Genomic DNA, 24,008 nt, shown 5'->3' on the forward strand with positions numbered 1-24,008 from the left:
TTGTCTGTTGTTATATCCCTGGGTCAGTATAATATTGTTGTAAATTATTATTATTCTCTAATAAGTTTTAATATCTGGGGGAGCAAATCTCCTCTCCTTGTTCTTTTAGGATGTCTTGGCTATTCTTAGCACTTTACATTTCCATGTAAAATTTTGAAACAACAAAATTACATATTTTGCAGAAGCCCCTCACTTATTCTTGTATAGCACCTTTTACTTCCTCCTTTTACCCTAGTACAATAAGAGATTTAGGGAGTAGTTTTTAATAGCACATTATGTATCGATTTGGAAACAGGAGAGGAGACCTCCTCCTCCTCCTCGCTCCCCTTGGCCACGTGTGATGCTTAGACTTGCTGTGTATTTAGTCTAGGCCTGGCTTCTGATTTCTAGACCAGTGTACCCAGCTGCCTGTTCAGCTTCTCCACACTTGTGGCTCACAGCACAGCACAGCACGAGCTGCTGCTTTGACCGTGTTCTTTTGCAGTAGAAGGCACTACGGCCTATGACTTCTGTGCCAGAAATCTAGAAACCATCCTCCTAAATAGTTGTCAGATCTTTTCACTTCCTTTCGTTGGAGGCACTGCCCCACCTTTGGGCAAGGAAACCTTGTTCCTCACCAGGACGGTTATGATGTCTCTTTCGTCCCTGCTTCGTGCCCCCTTCCAACCAGTCTCTAAATGGAGTGATCTGTTAAAAATGACAATTAAAATATTTCCTTTTAAAATCCGTCGGTGGTTTCCCACTTCTCTTGGGGCAATATTGAGTCCTTAATGTGACCTACACGGCCCTGCAGCGTCTGCTTCTCTGCGATATCTTTTCAGCTTGTCTTTGAGCCGCAGCCCATCTACATTCTTTCAGACTCACTGAGCTCAGAGGCGTGTGCCCAGGACCTGCTGGGGTCCCTCCGCTCCCTGCACTGCTGCCACCTTCGCCTGGCTCCTGCCTGCCTCTCCCTCACCTCTCCCACACTTTCTCAGGAAAACCTTCCCTTACCATCCGGACTTGGTCAGATCCTTCTATCATGTGATACTATCGGGCTCTGTACCTTTTTATTGTAGTTCCTATCACAAGCATAATAAATTATTTTTGTAGTATTCTATTTAATTCTATTCTTGTTAGTCTGAGGCTTCATGAGGACAGAACCTGTATCTGTATTGTTCTCAATGAGAGAGAGAGAAAGAGGAAACAAACACCAGTTATCTAAAATAATTGTTCCCCAGCCTTACAGAGACAAGGCTGATCCTTTTCTTTTTATTAAAAAATTTTGATTGAAAATGGGCCAGCCTTCTGGTGGGATTAGAAAAGTCCCTGAATTCATCATACCTGCTCTTTTCCTTAAACCACAGTTTCTTTAAGAGCTTATAAACTTCCAGTTAGATTGGTCCCCTCCTGTTAATACGTTTATTTTGTGATGGACATTAAGGTGAAATGCAGTCAAAGATTCAAATATGGGAAAGTGAGCATAGAAATGCACAAGAAACAAGGGTTCACCTTCCTCTTTCCCTCCCTCTCCCCTCCCCCACCTCTGTGCCTGAGATAGAAAGAATTCATATAGATAGTTAGACGAGGATGAGGTGGCCAGTTGGTCACTTATTCATATATTTATTCAGCAAATATTTATTGAGCACGTAAAGTATGCCAGGCTCTGGCCAGGCCCTGAGATATGGACGTAATCATTGTGCTCGCCTTCTGGCACTTCATAGTCTAGTGGGTGGATGGATTTGTAGCCAACATTTGTTGAGCATTTAGTATCAGCCTAATTCTTCACAACTATTCTGTGAGGGTAAGTAGTAATTTTTCCACTGAGAAAACTGAGCCACAGGATGGTAAGTAATTTGCTCACAGTCATTCACCTCATAAATTGTAGAGCCAGGATTCAAACCCATTGTCTTAACCATGATTCTGTATGACCTGTAAGAAAACAATGCAGTCCCAGCAGAGTGAGATAAGCGCCGTGTATAAAAGACCACCCCAGTTGTTGGGGTGAAGGTGGTGGGAGTGGCATGGAAGGCTTACTAGAGAAGGCATGGTTTGCATCAAGGTCTTGAAAGGTGAGGCTGCGTGGGGTGCTGGAAGGGTGGAGGTGTGGGGTTCTTTCAAACACAGAAGACACTGAGTAATAAAGGGCTGAAGAAGAAAGGGAGCATGTTTGGTTTTAGGAACTGAAAAAAATTCAGTATGATTGGAGCATATCTGGTCATTTATTTTGGGGACAGTGGTGAGCCATTTGACAGAGGAGTGGGAGAAACAGCTGTGTGTTGTAGAAAGCTCACTGGTTGTAGTATTGGGAGCTTAGTGAAAGGGCCCAAGACCTCAGGCACTGCTGCCTGCTCAGGACTGCAGTCTCATTTCCCTGCACCCCACACGTATGTATTGAGCACTACTATGTGCCAGGCACTATTCTGAGGGCTGGGAATACGGTAACAAAATAAAGTCCCTGCTGTCATGGCACTTACATTTCAGTAGTTGACAGTAAATATATGATATCAAGTCATGAAGAAAAAGGAAGCAGAGAAAGGATAAAGAGGTACAGGCTTCTGTTTTAAATTAGGTATTCAGGGAAGGCCTCTAATGTGACATGTTAGCTGAGGCCTGAAAGAAACGAAGACCAAACCATGTGTGTATCTGGGAGAAAAGTGTTAAAGGAAAAGTGTTAAAGTAAAAACTCTAGGCTGGGAACATGCTTAGTACTGTCAAGAAAAAGCCAGGAAGATGGTGGCTGGAGCAGAATAATGGGAGAGGGGGGCAAACAGGGCTAAGGAGAGTCAGCTGACATGTTCTGTAGCTCCTAGAAGGCATGGAAAAGACTTTGGACTTTGTTCTGAGTGAGAATGGGGGTGCCATTGAATACTTCTCAACTGAGGAACGATATGAACTTACTTAAGGGCTCACTCTGGCTGCTCTGAGGAAGATAGATTGTGGAGGAGCAGAGGAGAAATAGGAAAACCTGTCCGGACGCTTTGGAATAGTTCAGGTGAGAGATGTTCGTGGCTTGGGCTACATGATAGCAGTGGATGTGTTGAGAAGTGGTCGGATTCTGGATATATTTTGAAAATGGAGGCAACAATATGTGCTGATAGATTGGCTATGAGGTGAGAGGGAAAGAAATTAAGAATAACTGAGGTTTGGGGGCTGAGGATCAGGAAGAAAAGAGTTGTCATTTACTGAATGAGCAGGGGAAAGTTAGCCAAAGCAATTGAAAAGAAGAAAGGATATAGATGTTTAATATCAGTCATTTACCCTACCAGAAATTTTTAATCTCAAGTACATTAAAGGATCAGATCTTATAATTAAATGTGTACACCTGCACCATGAAACCACCAATGAGTGATCACACAGAGCTATCAAAACTCAGAGCTAAGAGGTTGCCTGTCTCTGTGCTGTGGTGACAGCCATGTGACCACAGAGGGAAGCCTGGTTGTGGAGCAGGTATGTGAAGTACGCTTGCTGCTGCTTGGGAGAAATCCAGTTTCATTGAGGAAATGAGCAAGTTTGACTTGAATCGCTAATACTGTCTATATTCCAAAAGGAAAAAAAAAAGTGAGGCTCTCTTTAGTTTAATCTAAACCTGTGCTGTCTATAGCACATGTGGCAGCAGGCATACCTCAGAGATACTGAGGGTTGGTTCCAGACCACCACAATAAAGCGAATATTGCAACAGAGGGAGTCACATGAATTTTTTGGTTTCCCAGTGTCTAAAGAAACAATGTACATATCTTAGTTAAAAAATACTTTATTGCTAAAAAATTGCTAACCATCATCTGAGCCTTCAGTGAGTCATAATCTTTTTGCTGGTGGAGGATCTTGCCTCATGTTGATGGCTACTGAGTGACCAGGGTGGTGGTTGCTGAAGGCTGGAGTGGCAATTTCTTAAAATACGACAAAAATGAAATTTGCCACCATTGATTAACTCTTCCTTTCACGAGTGATTTCTCTGTAGCATGCAGTGTGTTTGATAGCATTTTATCCACAGCAGAACTGCTTTCAAGATTGGAGTCAATTCTGTTAAACCCTACTGCTACTTTATCAACTAAGTTTATGTAGTATTCTAAATCCTTTATTGTGATTTCAATAACCTCCACAGCATCTTCACTGAGAGTAAATGCATCTCAAGAAATCACTTTCTTTGCTCATCCGTGAGAAGCAGCTCCTCACCTGTTAAAATTTTATCATGAGATTGCAGCAATTCAGTCATATCTTCAGGCTCCACTTCTAATTCTAGTTCTCTTGCTAAGTAATCTGCAGTTACTTCCTGCACTGAAGTCTTGAACCCCTCAGAGGCATCCATGAGGGTTGGAATCAACTTCTTCCAAACTCTTGTTAATATTGATATTTTGTCCCCTTCCCATGAATCATGTATGTTCTTAATGGCATCTAGAATGGTGAATCCTTTCCAAAAAGTTTTCAATTTACTTTGCCCAAATCCATCAGAGGAATCACTATTTATGGCAGCTGTAGCCTTAGAAAATGTATTTCGTCAATAATAAAACTTCATAGTCGAAATTACTCCTTGATCCATGGACTGCAAAATGGATATTGTGTTAGGCATGAAAACAACATTAATCTCATTGTATATCTCTATCAGAGCTCTTGGATGACTAGGTGCGTTGTCAGTGAGCAGTAATATTTTGAAAGGAGTCTTTGTTTCTGAACAGTAGATCTCGATGTTGAACTTTATATATTCAGTAAACCATGTTGTACACAGATGTGCTGTCATCCAGGCTTTGTTGTTCCATTTATAGAGCACAGGCAGAGTAGATTTGGTAGAATTCTTAAGGGCACGAGGGTTTTTGGAATGGTAAATGTGCACTGGCTTCAACTTAAAGTCACCAGCTACATTAGCTCCTAACATGAGAGTCAGCCTGTCCCTTGAAGCTTTGAAGCCGCGCTTCGACTTCTCTTCTCTAGCTATGAAAGTCCTAGGTAGCATCTTCTTCCAATATAATGCTCTTTCATCCATATTGAAACACTGTTGTTTAGTGTAGCCACCTTCATTAATTATCTTCTGGATAATTTGTTGCAGCTTCTACATCAGCACTTGCTGCTTCACCTTGCATTTTGATGTTATGGAGTTGGCTTCTTTCTTGGAAACTAATGAATCAACCTCTGCTAGCTTCAGACTGTTCTTTGGACGTTTCCTCACCTCTCTCAGCCTTCACATAATTGAAGAGAGTTAGGGCCTTGCTTTGAATTAGGCTTTGGCTAAATTAGGGAATGTCGTGGCTGGTTTGATCTTCTATTCAGCCCATTCACACTTTCTCCATATCAGCAAAAAGGCTGCTCTGCTTTCTTATTATTCCTGTGTTCACTGGATTAGCAGTTTTAATTTCCTTCGAGAACATTTCCTTTGCATTCACAACTTGTCTACCTGTTTTGCACAAGAAGCCTAGCTTTTGGCCTATCTCAGTTTTCAACATGCCTTCCTCACTAAGTAAGCGTAATCATTTCTAGCTTTTGATTTAAAGTGAGAGACATGTGACTCTTCATTTGAACAGTTAAAGGCCTGATTTCAATATTGTTGTGTCCCAGGGGACAGGGAGGCCTGAGGAGAGGGAGAGAGACTGGGGAACGGCTGGTTGGTGGAGCAGTAAGAACACATAACAACATGTATTGATTAAGTTCGCTGTCTTATTATGGGCGTGATACATGGCAACCCTAAATAATTAAAATAGTCACATCTAAGATCGCTGATCACCATAACAAATATAATAATGATGAAAAAGTTTGAAATATTTTGAGAATTATCCTAATGTGATACAGAGACAGAAAGTGAGCAAATGCTGTTGGAAAATGGCACCGATGGACTTGATCTAGGTGGGGTTGCCACAAACCTTCAATTTGTAAAAATTGCAGTCAGTATCTCTGAAGTGCAATAAAATATGTGCCTGTATTTACATTTAAATTAAACAAAAAATTCAGTTCCGCAGTCACACTAGCCACGTTTCAAGTGCTCAGTAGCCATACGTGACTAGTAGACATATTAGACCTCGTAGATATAAAATGTTGACCTGTGCAGATAAGTGATATTTTGCTGCTTTACTTTCAAACATCCTGCTTCAAAATGATAAACACTTAGGGTTTTATAATGTCCAAAAATATTAGTGTTTCTAAACACAAATGTGATGCATATAATAGTACCTCTGTCCAAATCCTGGTAATCTTTCTGACCAGGTTAGTGTGCTGTTGGAATTATGGGGAAGAGTCTCTACTATAAGAGTGTGAATTTTAAGAAACCCACTATTATTATATTCATTTTCCCATTTTGAATCTTTCTAAAAATTCTAATACTACACTGGACATTTCAAGATAGTAACATTAAGAGACCCTATATTAGCTAGTGTGTTTATTTATCTTCAGATTCAGTGTTTATGCAAACTGACCTGGAGGGCGGTCAGCTGAAGCTCTAGAAGTTAATTCCATAAAACACATCCCTGGAGGAACCTGAGATGAGTGTCTCAGGTCTTCTCTTGGTACAGTAGGTAAAATCCTCTTGATGAAACACAAGAAAATAAATGAGAGAGATAAGTGATTAGAAAAAGCCATAGCAGAATGGTGAGAAATTATTTTTAGCTTTTCAAAAATGAAAGATTTTACAAATGGTAATCCCAAATGTGATGAAACAGGGACATTGATGGTAGAAGTTTATTAAAGCACTTGTGGAAAGAAGTTTAGTAGTATGTTAGATCCTGAGAAATGGGAGATTTTTTTGCCAATAAATCTACTTCTATTAATTTATTCCAAGGAAGCAGTCTTAAGTACAGGAATTATTTTCTGTATGAAAATTTTACCCTTTATTATATATAATTTTAAAAATGGAGGCATTTTCAGTGCCCAAATATAGAGGAAAAATTAAGTAATTAGACTATGATTACAATTATGAGTAATTTTTTAAAATGTATAGAAGGAAAGCTGAAAGAAGTCTATCATCAGTGTTGACAGTAGTTATTAGAGAATGCTGTTTTTTGCTTTGCTGCTTTTCTAAATTTTTAGTTTTTCATTAACAAAAAAGTAATATTTCTTGGGGAAATTCTGTTTGGGAACATTATACCATCTGACTTTCCAGCTCTTTGTTCTGTGTTGAATTACTAGTCAAGTTTTAGGTTTTTGTCTAGATTTTTTTTCTTTCCTCCATCGTTGCTTTTTTTTCCTATAATAACATGGCACAACGCATAACTGGTTTTTAGAACTCCAAGCAGTGCCTATGCCTGTGTAACTTAGCTAATTGCATTTGGTGCTTTCTAAAAGTTTTAAGAAGAGTAATCACGTAAATAGTAAATTAGGGTACAATGCTTATACATATATTTTGTAAAATTCTGACTTTCCTGCTTTTAGGATTTTGTAATGTCCAAAAGTATTTGAGCTTTTAGACACAAATGGGAAGCATATAATAACCTCTGTACAAATCCTGGTAATGTTTTTGAACAGTTTAGTGTATATATTCCTATCCTTAGAGTAACCAGTAAAAAAAAAAAGATAATGCAAAGAAGTACAGCTAGCTTTTTCGCAATGGGTTTGTCGCCAGGACACAGGTGTCGTGAAAACCACCGCTAAACCTAAGCAAAAATGGGAAAGGAGAAGACCCACATCAATATCGTTGTCATCGGACACGTAGATTCAGGGAAGTCCACCACTACTGGTCATCTGATCTACAAATGTGGTGGGATCGACAAGAGAACCACTGAAAAGTTCGAGAAGGAGGCTGCCGAGATGGGGAAGGGCTCCTTCAAGTATGCCTGGGTCTTGGACAAACTGAAAGCTGAATGCGAGTGTGGTATCACCATTGATATCTCCCTATGGAAATTCGAGACCAGCAAGTACTATGTGACCATCATTGATGCCCCAGGACACAGAGACTTCATCAAAAACATGATTACAGGCACATCCCAGGCTGACTGTGCTGTCCTGATTGTTGCTGCTGGTGTTGGTGAATTTGAAGCAGGTATTTCCAAGAATGGGCAGACCCGTGAGCATGCCCTTCTGGCCTACACACTGGGTGTGAAACAGCTAGTTGTTGGAGTTAACAAAATGGATTCCACCGAGCCACCCTACAGCCAGAAGAGATACGAGGAAATTGTAAAGGAAGTCAGCACCTACATTAAGAAAATTGGCTACAACCCCGACACAGTAGCATTTGTGCCAGTTTCTGGCTGGAATGGTGACAACATGCTGGAGCCAAGTGCTAACATGCTGTGGTTCAAGGGATGGAAAGTCACCTGTAAAGATGGCAGTGCCAGTGGAACCACACTGCTTGAAGCTCTGGATTGCATCCTGCCACCAACTTGCCCGACTGACGAGCCCTTGCGCTTGCCCCTCCAGGACGTCTACAAAATTGGTGGTATTGGCACTGTCCCTGTGGGTTGAGTGGAGACTGGTGTTCTCAAACCTGGCATGGTGGTCACCTTTGCTCCAGTCAACGTGACAACTGAAGTGAAGTCTGTTGAAATGCACCATGAAGCTTTGAGTGAAGCCCTTCCTGGGGACAATGTGGACTTCAGTGTCAAGAACGTGTCTGTCAAAGATGTTCGTCGTGGCAATGTGGCTGGTGACGGCAAAAATGACCCACCGATGGAAGCAGCTGGCTTCACAGCTCAGGTGATTATCTTGAACCATCCAGGCCAAATCAGTGCCGGCTATGCACCTGTGCTGGATTGTCACACAGCTCACATTGCCTGCAAGTTTGCTGAGCTGAAGGAGAAGATTGATCGTCGTTCTGGGAAAAAGCTGGAAGATGGCCCCAAATTCTTGAAATCTGGTGATGCTGCCATCGTTGATATGGTTCCTGGCAAACCCATGTGTGTTGAGAGCTTCTCTGACTATCCTTCTCTGGGCCGCTTTGCTGTTCGTGACATGAGACAGACGGTTGCTGTGGGTGTCATCAAAGCAGTGGACAAGAAGGCAGCTGGAGCTGGCAAGGTCACCAGGTCTGCCCAGAAAGCTCAGAAGGCTAAATGAATATTATCCCCAGTACCTGCCACCCCAGTCTTAATCAGTGGTGGAAGAACGGTCTCAGAACTGTTTGTCTCAATTGGCCATTTAAGTTTAATAGCAAAAGACTGGTTAATGATAACAATGCATCGTAAAACCTTCAGAAGGAAAGGAGAATGTGTTGTGGACCATTTGTTTTGTGTGTGGCAGTTTTAAGTTATTAGTTTTTAAAATCAGTACTTTTTAATGGAAACAACTTGACCAAAAATCTGTCACAGAATTTGAGACCCATTAAAAAAGTTTAATGAGAAAAAATTAAAAAAAAAAAAAAAAGTATAGCTAAACTGTCAATGGAGACATTAAAATGGAATGTTAAAAAATGTTCTGATAGTACAAAGAAAAGAAAAGGTAGTAAAGGGAAGAAGAGGGACAATAGAGGAGACAGATGGAAAACAAATAATAAAATGGTAAATCTAAACTATATCAATAATTATATTAAACATTAATGGACTAAACACTCCAATTAAAAGTTAGAAATTATCAGAAAGGTAAGTAGACAAAACTCAATTAATTACATGCTGACTACAAAGATAATACTTTAAATATAAAGGTACAGGTAGGTTGAAAGTAGATGAATGGATGGGATATATCATGGAAATATGTCATGCCAATGGCAAGCATGTGAAGGCCCGAGTGGCTACACTAATATCATATAAAATAGATTGCAAGACATAGACTATTATCAGAACTAACGAGAGACATTTCACAGTGACAAATGGGGCACTTCATTAGGAGGAGTAACAGTCATAAAATGTGCATACGCCTAGAAAGAGAACTTCAAAATATGTGAGGCAAAAAATTTGAAGGGAACTTCAAAATATGTGTTAAAGGGAGAAATGGACAGTTTCACAATCTTGAATGTTGGAGATTTTAACATCTCTCAGCAATTGATAGAACATCTAGATTTAAAAAATCAATAACTATATAGGGCTTCTCTGGTGGCGCAGTGGTTGAGAATCTGCCTGCCAATGCAGGGGACATGGGTTCGAGCCCTGGTCTGGGAAGATCCCACATGCCACGGAGCAACTGGGCCCGTGAGCCACAACTACTGAGCCTGCGCGTCTGGAGCCTGTGCTCCGCAACAAGAGAGGGCGCGATAGTGAGAGGCCTGCGCACCGCTATGAAGAGTGGCCCCCGCTTGCCGCAACTAGAGAAAGCCCTCGCACAGAAACAAAGACCCAACACAGCCAAAAATAAATATAAAAATAAGTTTTAAAAAAAAGAAAAAAGAAAATAACTATAGAAAAATCTAAAAAACATTATCAAACACATTGACCTAATATTTTTGAAAATTGCATCCAGTACCTTCAGTATATACATTCTTTTGTGTGCATGATGTGGACACTAGGGTAAACCATATGCTGGCAGTAAAATACGTGTCAGTAAATTTTAAAAGGCTGAAATCTTAAGGGTATATTCCCTAACTGTAATGGAATTCTGTTAGAAATCAACAACAATAACATGTCTAGGACAAACTCAGATATTTAGAAATCAAACAAATTTTGAACTGAATGATAGTGAAAATACAATATATCAGAATTTGTGGGATGTACTAGAGCAGTGCTTAGAAAGGAATTTATAGCTATAAATGTTTGAATAGGAAAGAAGAACCATCTTAAATCAATTACTGAAGTTTTTACCTTAAGAAACTTGAAAAAAAAGAAATTGAGCCCAAAGTGGCTGTTGCCATTTACCCTCTCTGCTCCCCAACAGTCTCTGTGTCACATTATCATGGGAGCTGGAATCCTCCTCGATGATGGAAGGGACTGACCTGATTTTGGAGCCCATGGAAATTCCCCATGCCTGGAGCATTGTTGAAAATAACTGTGGTCTTGATCTAGGTGGCAAACAAACTGGAAAGGCCAACAGCACAGCTGCTTGACTGAGGCTGTAATACCAGTTGGGGCAAGCAACAGAGCAGCCTCACATTTAACAGGAGACCTGGCAAATGAGAAAGCCATGTGGGCTTTGATAAGCTGCTACATATTTCTGGGAATTTGGAAGGCTGATACATACTTAAGAAAGGCCAGAGAGGACCCCAGTTATCTATTCACCACTGGCTGAACATGAGGCCAGAAAATGGAAGCTGTAAATTGTAAATTGTTTGTTTTTTGAATGTGTGTCTCAACCTATACACAGATCTCCTTGGCAAAGGGTGGAAGCCTTACTGGCTCAAATTGTTTAAGCACAACCTCTGACCAGTTACTGGTCAAACATAAGTTATTCCTAGGAGCAGCCCCTAGAAGCCAGACTTTAGTAATAACAACTGAGCAGAGACATAAGTGGCTGTATACTACAAGGGAGACAGACTATGTAGAATTAGTCTAGGCAATTCACTAAAACAAATAGCAACAGCAGCCCACCTGGAAGAGGTGAGGATCAAAATCCAGGGGTGCTATGATATAGTCTAAAATCTTCAATTTTCAGTAAAATTATGAGACATGCTAAGAAACAGGAATGTATTGCTCATACACAAGAAATGAAACTAGCTAATAGAAAGTGTTTATGAAGGGGCCCAGATGTTACACTTAGTTAACAAAACTTCAGAATAGCTATTATAAATGTGTTCAAAGAACTAAGGAAACCATGTTCAAAGAATGAAATGAAAACATGTGACAGTGACACATCAAATAGGAATGATCAATAAAGAGAATACATATAATTTTATATATGTAAATGGGAATGTATGTATATACATATATATAAATAGAAATTCTAGAGTTGAAAGTACAGTAACTAAAATGAAGAAGTCATTAGAGTGGTTAACAGCAGATTTAAGCTGGCAAAAGAAGGAATCAGTGACCTTGAAAATTTATCAATAGACATTATCTAGTCTGAGGAACATATAGAAAAAAGACTTTTTAAAAATATCAACAACAATAAGATATGTAAGACATCTTATGGCCAAAATAACTTATGTTTGACCGGTAACTGGTCAGAGGTTGTGCTTAAGCAATTTGAGCCGGTAAGGCTTCTACCCTTTGCCAAGGAGATCTGTGTATAGGATGAGACACATTTAATAATCAGACAATTTACAGGTATGCCCCAGCTTTCATTTTCTGGCCTCATGTTCAGCCAGGGATGAGTAGATAACTGGGGTCCTCTCTGGTCTTTCTTAAGCACGCATCTGCCTTCCAAATTCCCAGAAATATGTAGCAGCTTATCAAAGCCCACATGGCTTTCTCATTTGCCAGGTCTCCTGTTAAATGTGAGGCTGCTGTGTTGCTTGCTGCAAGCAGTATCACAGCCTCACTCAGGGCCCCATAGACCTGTGGAAGATTATCAAGCATACCAATATATGCATGAGGCATAATGGGAGCCAGAAAAGAGAGGGGAAAGAGAGAAAGGGAAAGAAAAAAATATTTGAAGAAGAAATGACTGAAAACTTCCTATATTTGATGAAAAATGCTAAACTATACATCTGAGACACTCAGTGTCTCCAAGTAGGATATTCATCTAAGAGATGTAATAGTCAAACTGGGGAATGTTAGAAACAAAGAGAAAATCTTGAAAGCACCTAGAGAAGTGATGCATTATGTGCAACGGATCCTCAATGATAAGATTAACAGCTGATTTCTCATAAGAAACAACAGTGGCCAGAAGGCAGTGGGATGGCATCTTGTAATTACTGAAAACAAATAACAGTCAACCAGGAATTTTAAATCCAGCCAAATTGTCCTTCAGAAATGAAGGTGATAGGGCTTCCCTGGTGGCGCAGTGGTTAAGAATCCGCCTGCCAACGAAGGGGACACGGGTTTGAGCCCTGGTCCAGGAAAATCCCACATGCCGCGGAGCAACTAAGCCCGTGAGCCACAACTACTGAACCTGCGCTCTAGAGACCGTGAGCCACAACTTCTGAGCCCGCACGCCTAGAGCCCGTGCTCTGTAACAAGAGAAGCCACCGCAATGAGAAGCCCACACACCACAACAAATAGTAGCCCCCACTTGCCGCAACTAGAGAAAGCCCGCGTGCAGCAACAAAGACCCAACTCAGCCAAAAATAAGTTAATTAATTAATTTTAAAAAAAGTAAAAGCCAATAAGAATATTTTTTAAAAGAATTAAAAATGAAGGTGATATAAAGATGTTCCCAGATAAATGAAGGGAATTTGTTGCTCTCAGACCTGCCTTACGAGAAGTACTGAAAGAAGTCCTTCCAGCTGAAAGAAAAGGACCATGTGTAATCCAAGTTCACAGAGCAAATAAAGATCACTGGTAAAGGTAATTATGCATGTAAAAAACAGTATATTTTCTATTGCTGTGTCACAAATTACACAAACATATGACTTAATACAAGACATACTTATTACCTCACAGTTTTAAGGTGTTGGCCAGACTGTTCTCATCTGTAGGCTTAAATGGAGAAGAATTTGCTTCCAAACTCATTCAGGTTGTTAGCAGATGAATTCCCTTGGATCTGTAGGACTGAGGGCCTCAACTTCTTGCTGGCTACTGGCTGAAGGTTGCCAGTAGTTCCTAGAGATAACCGGCAGAGTCTTGGCCTGTGGGCTTTCCCACCAAGGCTCCTTAGTTCATCAAGGCAGCAGTGAAAGTTGCTACAGTGAGTCTGCTAGCAAGATGGAGTCTTGTGTATCATAACATAACCACAGTAGTGACATTCCATCACCTTTGCCAGATTCTGTTGGTTAGAAGGAAGTCACAGTTCCTGCTCATACTCGAGGGGAGAAAATTACACAAAGCCGTGAGAATCAAGAGGCAGGAATTATGGGAGGGGCCCCTTAGAATCGTGCTGCCAGAGACAATGGAAATATATTACCCCCTTTTCATCTCTTAAAAGACAACAACATAAAACAATAATTATAAAACTTGTTGGGCTTACATAAAGATGTAATATATATGACAATAATAGGACAAAGGAAGGGAGAGGAAAGGGGGCTATCTTGGAACAGTTTCTATATACTGCTACAGTTAAATTCAAAGTAAGAATAGGAATGAAATAACAAAGAAGAAAAGAAATCAGTGAAAGTGAAAATGGACAAATGATGGAGAAAATTTATGAAACCAAGAAAAAGCTGGTTCTTTGAAAATATCAGTAAAATTGATAAATCTCTAGCTAGACTGATGAAGAAAACAAAAGACACATACCAATATCAAGTATGGAAAAAACTGTTTTCGCTACAGATCTTATAGACACTAAAAGGATAATAAGGAATATAATGAACACCCTTCTGCCATTTAGAAGAAATGAACAGATTCCTCGAAAGACACAAATGGCCAAAACTGACCCAAGGGAAAAATAGAACAATCTAATAGTCCTACATCAAAGAAATTTAGTTCATAATTAAAACTTTACAGTAAAAATCTTTAAGCAGGCCCAGCTGCCTTTTCTGGTGAATTATTTCAAATATTAAAGGAATAAACAATAACAGCACTACCCAAACTCTTTGAGGAAACACTTCCAAACTTATTGTATAAGGCATATAGTACCCTGAAACCAAATAAAGACATTGCAAGAAATGAAAACCACAGACCAGTTTCCCTCATGACAAAAGTTAGAAATAACCTTAACAAAATACTATCAAATCTCATCCATCATTATATAAAAAAGAATATTACATCACGACCAAGTAGTGTTTATCCCAGGAATGCAAGCTTTGTTTAACATCTGAAAATATGATGAGTAATTTACCCTATTAATAGAATAAAAGTAAATACCAAATGATCCTTTCAGTAGATGCAGAAAATGCATGTGACAATATAGTATACCCATTCATCATAAAGACTCTCAGCAAGCCAAAAGCAGAGGACAACTTCCAAACCCTAAGGAAAGGCACCTGTGAAAAACTACAACTTACATCATAGTAAATGGTGAACTGCTGAATTCTTTCCCTCTGAGATTAGGAACAAGGCAAGGGTATATGCATTTACTACATTTCATCAACATTTTATTGTTCAAATAAGAGTCTTGGGATTGGAAAGGAAGAAGTAAAGCTGTCTTTATTTGCAGAGAACATAATTGTATGTTTAGAAAATTGTAAGAAATCTCAAAAACATTCTAGAACTAAAAAGTGAATTTAGCTAGATTACAGAATACACAGGTTGGTATACAAAAATCAATTTTATTTCTGTATACCAGCAATTAACATTTAGAAAATGAAATGTAAAAACAATTCATTATGATAGCAACAAAGTTTAGTAATAAATGTAATGAAAGATGTGCAGTACTTGTATGCTGAAAAGTACAAAACGTTGCTGAGGGAAATTAAAGAAGACCTAAGTAAATAGAGAGGTATTCTGTGCTCATGGTTTGAAAGAATAAATATTATTTAGATAATTTGGGGCAGATTTACATTTTTAGAGTTGGTAGAGTTCCAATCAACATTATAACAGGCTTGTTTGAAGAAATTGGTAGGTTGATTCTAAAATTTATTGCCCAAAACAGTTTAAAGAAGGTTTGAGAATGTTACCTGCTATCAAAACTTACTATAAAGCTGCAGTAATCAAGACAATCTGGTACTGGTATATGGATACACTTTTAGATCAGTGGAACAGAATAGAGTTCAGAAATAGATCCACACTTGTATGGTAAATTGGTTTGTGGCAAAGGCACCAGGATAAATCATCGAGGAAAAGGTAGTCTTTTAAACAAATTGTGCTGGATCAAATAGATATTTATATGGAAAATAATGAACCTTGATCTGATCTTACACTGTACACAGAAATCAGCTAGCAATGGACCACTGCCCTAAATATAAGAGTTAAAATTATAAAACTTCTAGAAGAAAACAAAACTTATGTGACATTGTGTTGGGCAAAGATTTTTTAAACAGGACACAAAAAGCACAAACCATAGAAGAAAACAAATGACAGTAGATTTCATCAAAATTCAAAACTTTTGCTCTTCAAAAGACACAGTATAGAAAATGAAAAGGCAAGCTATAGACTAGGAGAAAATACAAAACATACCTGACAAAAGGGCTTGTATCCAGAATATATACACAATTGAGTTTTAAACTCAATAATGACAACAACTACACAATAAAAATGGGTAAATGATTTCAACAGACACTTCACAAAAGAAAGTATATGAATAAGCCCAGTATCAGAATAAGCCCAGTATCAGTAGTCATCAGGGAAATGTATATTAAAATCCCAGTAAGTTACCACTTTATACTCAATAGAATTGGTAAAATTAAAATTACTAATAATGCCAAGTATTAGTGAAGATGAAGAACATTAGGAACTCTCATACATTGCTGGTGGGAGTGTAATATTGTATAGTCACTTAGAAAAACAGTTTGGCCCTTTTTTAGGAGGTTAAATGTACATTTAACATATGACCCGGCAATTTTCTCCTAGGTATTTACCCAAGTGAACTGAAAACATATATCCACAAACAGACTTGTATATGAATGTTCACAGTAGCCTTATTCATTATAGCCTAGGAATAACCCATTTATCCATTTGCTACTGACTATATAAATAAACAACTGTATATCCATATTATGGAATACTGTTCAGCAATACAAAGGGATGAACTTTTGATGAACAACAACAACATGGATGAATTTCAAAAACATTATGATAAGTGAAATAAGTCAAATACAAAAGCCTAATACTCTATGATTCCACTTATATCAAATTATAGAAAGGCAAAACATTAGTGGTTGCCTGGGGTCCAGAGTTTGGGCAAGAAATTGTCTATAAAGAGGCAGGAAGGAACTTTTTGAGATGATGGGAATATTTTGATTGTAGTGGTAGTCACATGACTGTGTACAATGCATCAGAGTTCATCAACCTGTATACTTAAAATGGTTCAGTTTTATTGCACCTCAGTAAAGCTGTTGGAAAGAAAGAAGCCATATTGGTAGGGAATGTTTGTCTGCTTTTATTTATATATACTTTCAAGCTTTTCAAATGGGTTTCTTGAGACTGCTACAATTTGTATTAAATAGGTTGCACCTGGGGGGAGAAAGCTTGCTAAAGCGGACAAAGTTATGAGGTTGATGGGGCTGCCATGTTAGTGTTCAGGGAAGGCTTTTCTGTTGAAGGAACATTTGAACAGACACAGATGAAGTGAATTTAGTTAAGTCAAAGAAGGTCTCTTCACATGTGCCCTGCACATTTCTTACAGAATTTATATCTAAGTGTTTTGTAGTTTCTGCTACTATTACAAATAAGATCTTTTTCTTATCTTATTGCATTGGCTAATAATCCTTAAATTAATTTTTGTTTTCATCTTTGTCTTATATTTCCCATTTATTAATTTCTTGAGGAAAGAAATTAATAAATTGTTAATTACAGTTGTTAACCTACAGTCTTCCTTCTGTGCTGTGTTTCCAGTGTGTGCTCAATTAATGCATTTTAGTGGTTTTTACTTAGACTAAGCAGATCATTGCTGTATTTGTTAATCTTTGTTTTTCCTAGCTCAGTAGAGCACCAAGTTGTAAGTAGAATCTAAAAAAGACCTGAGGTAGAAAACTAAAGATGCAAGTGCAATTTTATGTAACATAATTTTAATTTTACTGTCAAATAAAGCAAGTATAGGATGCACATGAGACTGTTTGCTGGCAACTTTAAAGGCACCCATGGTGGATGAAAGGTGGGAGAAGTGAAAAAGGGTATTCTTAAATTTCACTAACAGATTAAGAGAGAATATCTGGAAGCAGTTGATTGGTCAGGTATAGATTAGGAATGGCCATCTTGGCAAGATTTACGGTTTTATTTGAATAGAAGGGGTTCTTTTAGATTTCATGCCTGTCTTCACTTAGTCTACTTTAGGTAAGTAAGGTATCTGAAAACAGACTTGAGGGCTCAGCATCATCTGTCAAAATGGAAACATTAGTAGCTCATGTTCATGCCTTACCAGTAGATGGCAGCAATGTGCATTGTTTAAATATTCTTGCTCCTTTTTTTTTTTTTTAATTAAGTAGTGAATAGGTACTGTATATTTTTCTTTTAGTGAAGACCAAGGCAGATATGATACCCTCATTTTCTTTAAACACATAAAAGTCATATTACTGTTGTGTAATGTCAGTTTATATGAAATAATCTTAGAAATTCAACTGATATAGCTTACCTAAAAAGTGTTAACTTTTTATAGCTTTTGTTGTAACTATTTCTTAATTGAAATTTGTATTCTCCACAGTATTATTACTATTTTAGATACAGTTTTCTGCCTCATAGGTTTTTCTGAGAGACCAAGCTGTCATAAAATGTTTTAGAACTAAGCAACATTTTACTAAACAAAACGTGAGTGTTTAATCACATGACTGTGGAGGCTTTTCGTTTGTTTGTTTGAAGAACACTTATGAATTTTTCTCTTTCATGAACAAGCTAAAAATTAATGGTGACTTTTATAAGGAGAAAGTATTTTAATCCTTGGTAGTTAGGTCCAACCAGTTATCTTCACACAGAATTGCTGGCCTCCAGGAAGTGACCTACCTATAGCATATGAGGGTTCTTGCCCCTTTTCTGCCCTTGTCCAGGAAGGCTAGTGGGATGAGAGCTGTGTAGAACTGACCCTCAGCTTTAGGAAAGATTGGGGGCAGGTGACAAAAGTCTGTGACTTGAGGAGTCACACAGCAGATAAATCATTTTAGTTTCTTTTCTTCTCTTTTATTTCTTTTTTTTCTTCCAGAAATCTGTCGATTTAGGAGAGAGGTTTGGAACTGTTTTAGAAAATAATATTTATTCAGTGCTGAGGTTTCTCCCAATTTTTCACACAATGTGTGCTGCTTAATTCTTTAAAACTCCGAAGTTCTTGTAAAACAAAGAATTCAGAATAGAGTTTTATCTTATAAAAACATGATTTATCAAGATCACTTAACATATATCTTACATGTTTTGGAATTCTTACAGATCACAGAGAACCTTTTTTTTTTTTTTTTAATTTTTACCTAATACACCCTAAAACAACACAGTCTGCCAGACCACAGTACATCCGTAATTTAGAGCAGCAGATGTTGCTACACATGCTTCTTTTTAAGACCAAGAAGCAGCAGAAGAGAAAATAAAACAAAAAGTTCAAAACAGAAGAGAAACATGAAATAGTACAGAGATGAGCGAGTTGGGAAGCCAAGGGCAATTGGTGAAATTAGCAAAGAGAGGGGATGTGGTGATCTGCACTCTGTGTTTTTTGTATATAGCTTTTAAACGCTTTGTAAGTCATATACTCATCCTATTAATCGAGGTTTGATAACTTTCTACTAAAATTTTTTTTCCATTAAAACGGTATTTCAATTAAGCTGAGGCAAGAAGGACTTGATATTCATTATAGTGTTTAATCATTTCACATTTCATATGAGAATTGGCTAAGATGTGCTGCGCCATGGCAGAGTTTGTTGCTTTGTCTCAGAGTCTGCTAATGTTTTCATTTTGGTTTTAACTCTAGCTGATCCCACAGTTAAGGACTTAATCGGAGGCTTCACTGCACTTCATTACGCAGCCATGCATGGCCGGGCCCGGATTGCACGCCTGATGTTAGAATCTGAATACAGGAGCGACATTATTAATGCAAAAAGCAATGATGGCTGGACTCCCCTTCATGTGGCTGCTCACTATGGTAGGGACTCATTTGTCCGACTCCTACTGGAGTTCAAGGCTGAGGTCGACCCGCTCAGTGATAAAGGTACAACACCGCTTCAGCTCGCCATTATCCGAGAGAGGTCAAGCTGTGTGAAAATCCTCCTGGACCACAATGCCAACATCGACATTCAGAACGGTTTCCTGTTGCGATATGCTGTGATCAAAAGCAATCACTCTTATTGCCGAATGTTCCTTCAGAGAGGAGCAGACACAAACTTGGGTCGCTTAGAAGATGGACAGACTCCTTTACATTTGTCTGCCCTTAGGGATGATGTGCTTTGTGCACGGATGTTATATAATTATGGAGCGGACACAAACACAAGGAACTATGAAGGACAGACCCCACTGGCTGTTTCAATAAGCATTTCTGGAAGTAGTCGACCGTGTTTGGATTTCTTACAAGAAGTCACAAGTATGTAATTTAATTATTACTATTATTACATTTTAAAAAAATTTTGCATCTTCTGAGGAGCTTAAGGTATTTTTACAACTTAAAATGACCAGACATTAATGATTCTTATTAGCCCTGCTCATTCCATTCATCTGAAATGAAAAGAAAGCTCTATATCACAGGATTTCATTAAAAATTCAGTTGTGTTACTAAAAGTAAATGGGGGTAGATAGGGTGTTAGAACACCCCCGATGTTAGATGTTAAGATCGATGCTAGAACAAGGCAGTTCCTACTGGTCATAAACATAGTCTTTCCAGGCTTTCCTGGAATTGAGATTGAGGAATTAGGAGAATTTTGGATCTTAGCATCCATAGCTATGGAAGTGTCCTAGAATTTGTGCTTTATTGCTAAGCTGTTGCTCATGTTTTATTGTTGCTTTTCTTCTTTACAATGTGAACACACATGAAATGGAACAACTGTTATTTATCAGGCATCTTAGTAATGCAGGTTAAGGATGATAGAAATCAGAAAGTGTTGTAAAGAAAAATTTGCTCCCAGTGGAAAATTTGGTGCCACTGTCTCTGGCCCACACAGGACTGTATAACTGACCTGTTTTTGTGTGGGCACTTTTTTTTAAAGCCAGGAAAAGTGTCTGACCCACTGTGTGTCGTGGTGCACGTGTTTGTGTTGTTTTTCGGATAGAGGTATTAGTTTGTGTGGAGTAGCCACCCTCTCCTGTCCGACTTCCTTGTGACCAGTCGAGTATGTGTCTCAGAGCTTAACATCCCACATGAAGCCACAGTCTATAAACAAAACATTTGTCTGTCACACTTTTTAATGAATTCCCCTTCCTCACCTAAGTTTTATGTTTCATTCATTGTTATGGAAGAAGAAACACATTCTGGGTACCATGTACTGGAGGGTGAGGAGTTTACATGACCTGCTTGTAAATAATCCACTGCCCTCCTGAGAGCTGAATTTGGGAGTAGAAAACTTATGAAGAAATGAAGTGTAATTTGGATTTTGTTTATTCATAAGAAGGGAAGGATGAAATTATTACCACTAAGTATATTCAGACTCAAGCATAAAAAGAAATCACACTCAGGGTCTAACTCATGCTGTCCAATAGAACTTTCTGTGATGATGGAAATGGTCTCTGTGCTGTCGACTGTGGTAGCCACTAGCTCCATGTGGCTGTTGAACACTTATGTGGCAAGTGCCACATAGGAACTGAATTTTTAATTTTATTTAATTGTATTAATTTAAATTTAAACATCCACAAGTGCCTAGTGGCTGTCGACTTGTACAGCACAGATACGCCTGCCTTGGGAGAGGTGTTCTGGGCTATCTGGTAGGTGGTCCCTTGCAGAAAGCTTTTGAGGCACACTGATGTACCCAGAGACAGGAGATGTTGTGTGTGCTGATTCCTCCCCAGCTGACCCTTCAGATCCAGGCCACATTTTAGGAAAAGACTACAGCAAAAATTCAAATGCTGATTCTCTCAGCAAATGTTCTAGCAGTTTTCATTTATAGACCGGTAGGGGTGTTGGTGTAGTGAAAGATAAGATTACTCTTGAACTTGAGGTTAGAATTCTGTCGTGGTATGTAGCCTATAAAGTATATCTTATTCTTAATAAATTCTGAATATCTTTTTGTTGTTGCTGCTATTGTTGTTGTTTTGACTTCCTTGTCTGTCTTCAGGAAGGCATGTTACACACATAAATGCCACAGCCTGTTTGTTAAATACTTTGCTCAGTGGTTAATGGTGTAGACTAGGGCTAGACTATGTTAGACCAGCCCTGACTCTACCACATATTAGCTGTAACTTTGGGTGGGTTAGCTAACCGCTCTGTGCCTCAGTGTCCTCATCTTAAAATTGGGGTAATTATATCTGTCTTACAGGCTTGTTGTGAGGATTGAATGAGTTAATATTTATAAAGCACTTAAAACAGTACCTGGCACATTTTAAGTGCTATATGTGGTTTTTTTTTAATAAAATATTTAATTAAGTGAGGGTAGATGAACAGCAAGAGCTGGCTTGCTACCTACAGAGTGAATCCCTTAGATTCTTATTCTACCCTAGCCTCTATTTTCAACTCTATAAACTGTTGTGTAGTCTGCATCTGGAGACAGGCAGCCGGGGGATGGGGGGAGCTGCCCCTTCGTCCCCCGGCCCTTGGAGCTGCTCAGTTCCACCATGGAGTGCTGCTGGAGAGCAAGAATGTTGAGTTAAAAAGAGATTCACACGTACCTTTAAAATTAGGGCAGATAGAAAAATCGACGGGACTGCCTCTTTGTGTTTAAGTTTTCCACTGCACCTAGAGCAGAGCCATACACCTAGTAGGTTCTCAGTAAGTGTGGGTTGGCTGATTGGCTGCATGTGTAAGGATGGTGGCTGAGCAAACTTGGGATGCTTTTCAGAAGTGAAGGACCATCTGTCCTTGGAAGGCTGCAGTTATCCTCTGTCTTCAGGTGATGTAACATAATTCATTACTTCTTGACTTTGCCATCAGTGGTGTTTCCTGCCAAAAGCAAATTAAGTGTTTCTGCTTCACCTGTGCATTATTTATTAGATTTTCTTTTCCTAGTGAATAATTATGTGCTAGAAGGACCAACTGTAGCTGATGCCCTCAGGAGCTCTGTACTGGCTCTCTTGGAAACCAGAGTGAGGCCTTCCCTGGTGGCGCAGTGGTTAAGGATCCACCTGCCAATGCAGGGGACATGGGTTCGAGCCCTGGTCTGGGAAGATCCCACATGCCGCGGAGCAGCTAAGCCTGTGCGCCGCAACTACTGAGCCTGCGCTCTAGAGCCCGCAAGCCACAACTACTGAGCCCATTGCCACAACTACTGAAGCCCATGTGCCTAGAGCCCGTGCTCCGTAACAAGAGAAACCACCGCAATGAGAAGCCCGTACACTGCAACAAAGAGTAGCCCACTGCTCGCCACAACTAGAGAAAGCCCGCATGCAGCAATGAAGACCTAATGCAGCCAAAAATAAATTAATTAATTAATTAATTTAAAAAAAAGAAAAGAAAACCAGAGTGAAAGATGGTTGGGTGGTTCAGGGAGCCGTCAAGTCAAATCCCTGAGCTCCTTTCAGTCTTTACTGCTGCTGAGAGCTACCGCTGTCTAGGCCCCGAGTCCTTGGCCTCAAATCTGAGAACTCAGACTCCTGAGGTGTAAGGACAGCAGAAATGCCACTTGGTGGTCTTTATTCAGGGCCATTTTAGTAGAGAGCGAGTTATTTAAATTGGAAGAGCTCAAGACAATCATAATCCTAGAATCTAAAAGCTACTGTGGCTTTTTAGAAAAATTGCCATAAAAACTCTGATACACACTCCATAAAAACAGAGCAGGTCTAGTGGCTTAGTTATAAGGTAGTATCTGTGGGCGCCTTGTTGGTCACAGTAGAGGGAGAAGCCACAAAGAGGTGTTGTTATTCTACAGACAGACTTCCAGAAACCTCTGCCTTCTAGAATGGCTGGAAGTCAATGTGGTCGCCTCCAGAAAGCCAGTCAACTGAAGGAGCAGCTTTTTTGTGCCCTGGAACAGTAAATACAGCTAAGAAGAGCCAAAGATCATACCTGGAGAATGAGGATCACCTTGCTGAGGGAAAGATGTTTCCTGCTTAGAGAAGCCAGTTTTTGGTCTTTTAGTTCTTTTACTAGAAAAAAAAAAGAGTGGAGCAAATAAACTAAAGGGACAACAACAGAGAGAGCAATGAAGATGTGACCGAGACAGGTAGAAATGGTGGTGATGACAGACAGCAGCAGACGTTCTGATGGAGGTCCATTGATGGAGGATGATGGAGGTCCGTTAATGGAGGTCTATTGGAGACACTCATTCTGAGGGTCATGCAAATGCATGCAGTTAATTAAAGTAGAATAATTTGTACGTAGCGTTTGCACAGACACCATTTGGCGCTAAGAGGATCATGGAAGCTCTGGCATATAGGAATGGGCAAAAATTCTCTAGCTGAAGATAAAGAGCAGAGATTGTAGGAATGTTTGCCCAATTCAAAAGAAAAAATTAACATTTATGCACAAGAAAGGGCGAGCACAAGAAAATGTTGTTAAAAGAGGTG

General features: G+C 39.2%; 1 protein-coding gene and 1 pseudogene across 1 annotated transcript in view; both read left to right on the forward strand.

Annotated features, from left to right (window-relative positions):
• ASB7 (ankyrin repeat and SOCS box containing 7) overlaps positions 1–24,008 on the forward strand; it is a 48,975-nt gene that overhangs the window by 13,063 nt on the left and 11,904 nt on the right. Inside the window, exon 5 of the mRNA XM_061181820.1 lies at positions 19,339–19,944. Within this exon, the coding sequence (XP_061037803.1) occupies positions 19,339–19,944 (606 nt within the window). The remainder of the gene's footprint in view (positions 1–19,338; positions 19,945–24,008) is intronic.
• On the forward strand, positions 7,500–8,952 carry LOC133084035 (elongation factor 1-alpha 1-like; annotated as a pseudogene).

Source organism: Eubalaena glacialis, chromosome 2, assembly GCF_028564815.1.
Source record: "Eubalaena glacialis isolate mEubGla1 chromosome 2, mEubGla1.1.hap2.+ XY, whole genome shotgun sequence".
Taxonomy (NCBI): domain Eukaryota; kingdom Metazoa; phylum Chordata; class Mammalia; order Artiodactyla; family Balaenidae; genus Eubalaena; species Eubalaena glacialis.